At 51.4% G+C, this 8,261-nt stretch overlaps 1 protein-coding gene across 1 annotated transcript in view; it reads right to left on the bottom strand.

Moving 5' to 3' along the window:
* The window catches only part of LOC135566914 (dystrophin-like), a gene marked incomplete at its 5' end in the record, with an annotated part of 12,690 nt that extends 5,024 nt beyond the window's left edge, over positions 1-7,666 (bottom strand). Inside the window, one exon of the mRNA XM_065014477.1 lies at positions 7,488-7,666. Within this exon, the coding sequence (XP_064870549.1) occupies positions 7,488-7,666 (179 nt within the window). The remainder of the gene's footprint in view (positions 1-7,487) is intronic.
* Positions 7,667-8,261: the final 595 nt, after the last annotated feature.

Genomic DNA, 8,261 nt, shown 5'->3' with positions numbered 1-8,261 from the left:
TATACAGAGGAAGGGTGAAGGACAGGAAAAGAGAGGAGGAGTCAGAGGGAGAGGGAAGAAGGACAAGAAGAGAGAGGGAGAGTCAGAGGGAGGAGAGGAGAGGAGAGGGAGAAGGACAGGACAAGAGAGGAGGAGTCAGAGGGAGGAGAGGAGAGTGAGAAGGACAGGACAAGAGAGGAGGAGTCAGAGGGAGGGGAGGAGAGAGAGAGAGAAGAAGGGAGGATGGGATCGAGGGTAGGAGTGAAAGCAAAAGAGAGAGGACAGACACAAAGGCATGTGTGGTTGGATGGGTGAAAGGGTGAGAGCGAGTGGAGGAGAGAGATTAGAGGAGAGAGTGGAGGAGAGAGATTAGAGGAGAGAGTGGAGGAGAGAGATTAGAGAGGAGAGAGTGGAGGAGAGAGAGTGGAGGAGAGAGAGTAGAGGAGAGAATGGAGGAGAGAGAGTGGAGAGATTGGAGGAGAGAGTGGAGGAGAGAGAGTGGAGAGATTGAAGGAGAGAGAGTGGGAAGATTGGAGGAGAGAGTGGAGGAGAGAGAGTGGAGGAGAGAGTGGAGGAGAGAGTGGAGGAGAGAGAGTGGAGGAGCGAGAGTGGAGGAGAGAGAGTGGAGGAGAGAGAGTGGAGGAGAGAGCGTGGAGGAGAGAGCATGCAGAAGAGAGAGGAGAGAGAGTGGAGGAGAGAGTGGAGGAGAGAGTGGAGGAGAGAGTGGAGGAGAGAGAGTGGAGGAGAGAGAGTGGAGGAGAGAGAGTGCAGGAAAGAGCGTGCAGAAGAGAGAGTGGAGGAGAGAGTGGAGGAGAGAGAGTGGAGGAGAGAGCATGCAGAAGAGAGAGTGGAGGAGAGAGAGTGGAGGAGAGAGAGTGGAGGAGCGAGAGTGGAGGAGAGAGAGTGGAGGAGCGAGTGGAGGAGAGAGTGGAGGAGAGAGAGTGGAGGAGAGAGCGTGGAGGAGAAAGCGTGGAGGAGAGAGCGTGCAGAAGAGAGAGTGGAGGAGAGAGAGTGGAGGAGAGAGAGTGGAGGAGAGAGAGTGGACGCGAGAGAGTGGAGGAGAGAGTGGAGGAGAGAGAGTGGAGGAGAGAGTGTGCAGAAGAGAGAGTGGAGGAGAGAGAGTGGAGGAGAGAGCGTGCAGAAGAGAGAGTGGAGGAGAAAATGAAAGAGATGTGAAAGGAAGGTCAAGAGTGTCATGGCAACAGAGACAGTTTAGAAAATACATGTAGAGTAGATCAGCAACACATAAAACACAGAGAGAGCAGCATCCATTATACTGGATTAACCCCTAAAGACAGAGAGAGCAGCATCCATTATACTGGACTAGCCCCTAAAGACAGAGAGAGCAGCATCCATAATACTGGATTAACCCCTAAAGACAGAGAGAGCAGCATCCATTATACTGGATTAACCCCTAAAGACAGAGAGAGCAGCATCCATTATACTGGATTAACCCCTAAAGACAGAGAGAGCAGCATCCATAATACTGGACTAACCCCTAAAGACAGAGAGAGCAGCATCCATAATACTGGACTAACCCCTAAAGACAGAGAGAGCAGCATCCATAATACTGGATTAACCCCTAAAGACAGAGAGAGCAGCATCCATTATACTGGATTAACCCCTAAAGACAGAGAGAGCATCCATAATACTGGACTAACCCCTAAAGACAGAGAGAGCAGCATCCATAATACTGGATTAACCCCTAAAGACAGAGAGAGCAGCATCCATAATACTGGACTAACCCCTAAAGACAGAGAGAGCAGCATCCATAATACTGGATTAACCCCTAAAGACAGAGAGAGCAGCATCCATAATACTGGATTAACCCCTAAAGACAGAGAGAGCAGCATCCATAATACTGGATTAACCCCTAAAGACAGAGAGAGCAGCATCCATAACTGGATTAACCCCTGACCATTATACTGGATTAACCCCTAAAGACAGAGAGAGCAGCATCCATTATACTGGACTAACCCCTAAAGACAGAGAGAGCAGCATCCATAATACTGGACTAACCCCTAAAGACAGAGAGAGCAGCATCCATTATACTGGACTAACCCTCCCCTACTGTAACTCCCCAGTCTGAACAACAGAGTCCGGATCAGAATCCGTTCACATCTCAACAATACACTGTGAGCCAGGCTGGATGACAGCTCTGGGCCCTTTTTCACAGAGTTTCAGAGTAGGACTGCTGATCTAGGATCAGGTCCCCCTTGTCGAGATGATTGTATTCGTTATGACCTAAAACTGATCCCATATCAGCCAGCATTCCTACTCTGAGAAGCTTGATACATACGGACCCTGTCTTCCCCAACTGAACATCCTAAAGCCAGCCCAATCCCCTTCAGCTACAGCTGAATATATTAAACTATGTAAACTCATCCAGACCATTCAGCCTGGGAACTGAACCGTCTCCCTGTCTGCTGTCTGTCTGTCTCCCTGTCTGTCTGCATCAGAGTGGGAGAGATAGTCCTGTCTGTCTGCATCAGAGTGGGAGAGATAGTCCTGTCTGTCTGCATCAGCGTGGGAGAGATAGTCCTGTCTGTCTGCATCAGAGTGGGAGAGATAGTCCTGTCTGTCTGCATCAGAGTGGGAGAGATAGTCCTGTCTGTCTGCATCAGAGTGGGAGAGGTTGTCCTGTCTGTCTGCATCAGAGTGGGAGAGGTTGTCCTGTCTGCTGTCTGTCTGTCTCCCTGTCTGTCTGCAGCAGAATGGGAGAGATAGTCCTGTCTGTCTGCAGCAGAATGGGAGAGATAGTCCTGTCTGTCTGCATCAGTGGGTGGGGTTATATCCTTCGTGTTTGGCCCTGTCCGGGGGTGTCCTTGGATGGGGCCACAGTGTCTCCTGACCCCTCCTGTCTCAGCCTCCAGTATTTATGCTGCAGTAGTTTATGTGTCGGGGGGCTAGGGTCAGTTTGTTATATCTGGAGTACTTCTCCTGTCTTATCCGGTGTCCTGTGTGAATTTAAGTATGCTCTCTCTAATTCTCTTTCTCTCTCTCGGAGGACCTGAGCCCTAGGACCATGCCTCAGGACTACCTGACATGATGACTCCTTGCTGTCCCCAGTCCACCTGGCCATGCTGCTGTTCCAGTTTCAACTGACCTGAGCCCTAGGACCATGCCTCAGGACTACCTGACATGATGACTCCTTGCTGTCCCCAGTCCATCTGGCCGTGTTGCTGCTCCACTTTCAACTGTTCTGCCTGTGATTATTATTATTTGACCCTGCTGGTCATTTATGAACATTTGAACATCTTGGCCATGTTCTGTTATAATCTCCACCCGGCACAGCCAGAAGAGGACTGGCCACCCCACATAGCCTGGTTCCACTCTAGGTTTCTTCCTAGGTTCTGGCCTTTCTAGGGAGTTTTTCCTAGCCACCGTGCTTCTACACCTGCATTGCTTGCTGTTTGGGGTTTTTGGCTGGGTTTCTGTACAGCACTTTGAGATATCAGCTGATGTACGAAGGGCTATATAAATACATTTGATTTGATTTGATCAGAGTGGGAGAGATAGTCCTGGCAGTTGGTGTTAATGATGATAAATGAAGTGAAGGATAATGACGTCTTCCAGACAGCTAGACTCATTTCCCTCTCGGTCTCTTTCTCTCTCCCCCCTTTCCCTCTCCCACTCTCTGTTTCTCTCGCTCTCTTTCTCTCTCCCCCTCTCCTTCTCTCTCTTTCTCTTTCCCCCTCTCTCTCTCTCTCTCTCTCTCTCTCCTCCGTCTCTGTCTCTCTCTCTCTCTCATTCACTCTATCGTCTCTCTCTCTCTCTCTCTCCTCTGTCTCTCTCTGTCTCTCTCCCTCTCTCTCTCTCTCCCTCTCTATCTCTCTCTCTCTCTCTCTCTCTCTCCCTCTCTATCTCTCTCTCTCCCTCTCTCTCTCTCATTCACTCTATCGTCTCTCTCTCTCTCTCTCTCCTCTGTCTCTCTCTCTCTCTCTCCTCTGTCTCTCTCTCTCTCTCTCCCTCTCTATCTCTCTCTCTCTCCCTCTCTCTCATTCACTCTATCGTCTCTCTCTCTCTCTCCCTCTCTATCTCTCTCTCTCTCTCTCTCATTCACTCTATCGTCTCTCTCTCTCTCTCCTCTGTCTCTCTCTCTCTCTCTCTCCCTCTCTATCTCTCTCTCTCTCTCCCTCTCTATCTCTCATTCACTCTATCGTCTCTCTCCTCTGTCTCTCTCTCTCTCTCTCCTCTGTCTCTCTCTCTCTCTATCTCTCTCTCTCGCTCTCCCTCTCTCTCATTCACTCTATCGTCTCTCTCTCTCTCTCTCTCTCTCTCTCTCTCTCATTCACTCTATCGTCTCTCTCTCTCCTCTGTCTCTCTCTCTCTCTCTCCCTCTCTATCTCTCTCTCTCTCTCTCTCTCTCATTCACTCTTGTCTCTCTCTCTCCGCCACATATCCATCAGTCATTATCACAATTTATAGTCCCACATCAATAGAATAGTGGCTCAGAAAGATAGCAATTAAAGGAGTTAAGATAACATTTATCCTTAAATGTTTTGCTCACTGGGTATATTTCCACTACAGCTACACTACTGAAAGACCTTGACTATAACAGCTGAACCTGTGTGAACTGGGATGGAGGGTGTTGGATAACAACACTATACCAGGGATATGAGATGACAGCAGTGACATCACAGACACATATGAATTTACGTCCCAAATGGGACCCTATTAGTGCACTGCTTTAGACCAGAGGCCCTGGGAGGCCCTAGACCCTTCACTCCAGAGGCCCTGGGAGGCCCAAGACCCTTCACTCCAGATGCCCTGGGAGGCCCAAGAGCCTTCTCTCCAGAGGCCCTGGGAGGCCCAAGAGCCTTCTCTCCAGAGGCCCTGGGAGGCCCAAGACCCTTCACTCCAGATGCCCTGGGAGGCCCAAGACCCTTCACTCCAGATGCCCTGGTCAGCAGTGCACTGTTCACAGTGATACGGCGTCACTGCAGCCTGGGGTTCGAGTCCCATAGGGCAGTCGCATAATTGGCCCGGGAGTCCCATAGGGCAGTCGCATAATTGGCCCAGGAGTCCCATAGGGCAGTCGCATAATTGGCCCGGGAGTCCCATAGGGCAGTCGCATAATTGGCCCGGGAGTCCCATAGGGCAGTCGCATAATTGGCCCGGGAGTCCCATAGGGCAGCGCATAATTGGCCCGGGAGTCCCATAGGGCAGTCGCATAATTGGCCCAGGAGTCCCATAGGGCAGTCGCATAACTGGCCCAGGAGTCCCATAGGGCAGTCGCATAATTGGCCCGGGAGTCCCATAGGGCAGTCGCATAACTGGTCCAGGAGTCCCATAGAGCAGTCGCATAATTGGCCCAGGAGTCCCATAGGGCAGCCATAATTGGCCCGGGAGTCCCATAGGGCAGTCGCATAACTGGCCCAGGAGTCCCATAGGGCAGTCGCATAATTGGCCCAGGAGTCCCATAGGGCAGCGCATAATTGGCCCGGGAGTCCCATAGGGCAGTCGCATAACTGGCCCGGGAGTCCCATAGGGCAGCGCATAATTGGCCCAGGAGTCCCATAGGGCAGCGCATAATTGGCCCAGGAGTCCCATAGGGCAGCGCATAATTGGCCCAGGAGTCCCATAGGGCAGCGCATAATTGGCCTGGAGTCCCATAGGGCAGCGCATAATTGGCCCGGTAGTCCCATAGGGTAGTCGCATAACTGGCCCAGGAGTCCCATAGGGCAGTCGCATAACTGGCCCAGGAGTCCCATAGGGCAGTCGCATAATTGGCCCGGGAGTCCCATAGGGCAGCGCATAATTGGCCCGGGAGTCCCATAGGGCAGCGCATAATTGGCCCGGGAGTCCCATAGGGCAGCGCATAATTGGCCCAGGAGTCCCATAGGGCAGTCGCATAATTGGCCCGGGAGTCCCATAGGGCAGTCGCATAATTGGCCCGGGAGTCCCATAGGGCAGTCGCATAATTGGCCCGGGAGTCCCATAGGGCAGCGCATAACTAGCGACTCCTTGTGGCGGGCCAGGCGCCTGCAGGCTGATTCCAGTCGTCAGTTGAACGGCGTTTCCTCTGACACATTTTCCAAGTTAAGTAGGTGGTTGTTGAGAAGCGCGGCTTGGTGGGTCATGTTTAGGATGACGCGCGATTCGACCTTCGCCTCTCCCGAGCCACGTTGGGAAATTGCAGCGATGAGACAAGATCGTAATCACAACACCCGGGGGGGGCGTTTGGGACGTGACTCTGTAGTGAACTAGCTGGAGGACAGACCGAGACCACAGCTGACAGACCCAGAGACCCAGTAGAACAGACAACATCATGTCACAACACAACAGCTGAACCAGAGAGAAATACCCACAGGGAGCAGGAACAATAAAACAGTCAACAACTCTGATTTAAAGTCCCAGCTGCTAACGCCCAGTGATTTCTTCTGCTTCGGTTTGCATGGCGGCAGAGAGAGAAGCACAGAGAAGGCATGCAGCCCCAGGGGACCTTGGGAAAGAAATGCCGTCTCCCCATTCTGACAACGGCAGAGAGGAGAAGCACAGAGAAGGCATGCAGCCCCAGGGGACCTTGGGAAAGAAATGCCGTCTCCCCATTCTGACAACGGCAGAGAGAGAAGCACAGAGAAGGCATGCAGCCCCAGGGGACCTTGGGAAAGAAATGCCATCTCCCCATTCTGACAACGGCAGAGAGGAGAAGCACAGAGAAGGCATGCAGCCCCAGGGCACCTTGGGAAAGAAATGCCATCTCCCCATTCTGACAACGGCAGAGAGGAGAAGCACAGAGAAGGCATGCAGCCCCAGGGCACCTTGGGAAAGAAATGCCATCTCCCCATTCTGACAACGGCAGAGAGAGAAGCACAGAGAAGGCATGCAGCCCCAGGGGACCTTGGGAAAGAAATGCCATCTCCCCATTCTGACAACGGCAGAGAGGAGAAGCACAGAGAAGGCATGCAGCCCCAGGGGACCTTGGGAAAGAAATGCCGTCTCCCCATTCTGACAACGGCAGAGTAACATATAGAGATACAGACGGCCTGCACCCTATTCCCTATATAGTGCACTACTTTAGACCCTAGCACTATAAGCACTGGTCAAAATTAGTGCACTATATAATGGAATAGGGTGCTATTTGAGACACAGACCTGGATGCCATCTTAACCATGGCGATAGAGTCATCTTAGTCATGGTGACGATGGCGTGTCACTATGGTAATAAAATGCCATTCTACCGTGGTGACGTCCTTGACTTTACCACGGTAACAATGCCACCGGAGTCAATGAGAGGGTGGCAGTCCAAATCAAAGGGTTGCACATCAAGATGAAGACTGATACGGTAGGGACATAAACAAAGACAAGGTACATGAAGTGGGAAATGACTGTGATTTCAGGATGACATGAGAGTGAGTTAATGACTGGCTCCAGAATAACAATGACTTCAATTGATAAATTGATTTGGTCTCTGTGAGGTGTGTGTGTGTGTGTGTGTGTGTGTGTGTGTGTGTGTGTGTGTGTGTGTGTGTGTGTGTGTGTGTGTGTGTGTGTGTGTGTGTGTACCTGTTGGGAGTAGCGTTGTTGGGTCTGGATGGTGAAGTGTTCCTCCTGCTTGACGACGGTCCGAGGCAGAGTCTCTACTTCCTGGATGGCCTCCATGGTTACGCCCTGAGGCAGCACTTGGAACAGAGATGTTATGTACATGATGACTGACTTCTTATCAGGGTGCAGCACCGCCACATCTAGAGGGGGAGAGGAGAGGGGGAGAATGAGAGAGGGGAAGACAGAGAGAGAGAAAGAGAGGGAAGATGAGGGTGAGGGGGAGGGGGATAGAGGAGAGAGAGAGGGGGAGAGAGAGAGACAGAAAGAGGAGAGAGAGAGAGAGAGAGAGAGAGAGAGGGAGATTAGAGAGAGAGAGAGAGGGAGAGGGAGATATGGGTAGGAGAAAAAGGCAGAGAGAGAGAGAGAGAGAGAGAGAGAGATGGGTAGGAGAGAAAGGCAGAGAGAGATAGAGAGTGAGACAGAGAAAGAACATAGGAGAGAGTGAGAGGAGAGTAGAGGGAAAAAGAGAGAGACTCAGTACCACTAGACAATAAACCCCATTGAGAAGAGAGAGGAGTGCAGTGAAGGAGTGTAGAAGACAGTAATGTATTGTGTGTTTAAAGGTTCCTGTAGGTTCAGCAGGTTTAACATCTATGATTCATCAAATAAACCAGACAGTCATGCATCCCATATGAGACCCTATTCCCTTTACAGTGCACTATGCTCTATGGGCTCTGGTCTAAAGTAGTGCACTATAGGTCATAGGGCTCTGGTCTAAAGTAGTGCCCTATAGGT

The sequence above is a fragment of the Oncorhynchus nerka genome, unplaced genomic scaffold (assembly GCF_034236695.1).
Source record: "Oncorhynchus nerka isolate Pitt River unplaced genomic scaffold, Oner_Uvic_2.0 unplaced_scaffold_2969, whole genome shotgun sequence".
NCBI classification, from domain to species: Eukaryota; Metazoa; Chordata; class Actinopteri; order Salmoniformes; family Salmonidae; genus Oncorhynchus; species Oncorhynchus nerka.
The sequence above is the reverse complement of the archived record's forward strand: the minus strand, read 5'-3'. Positions and strand labels throughout refer to the sequence as shown.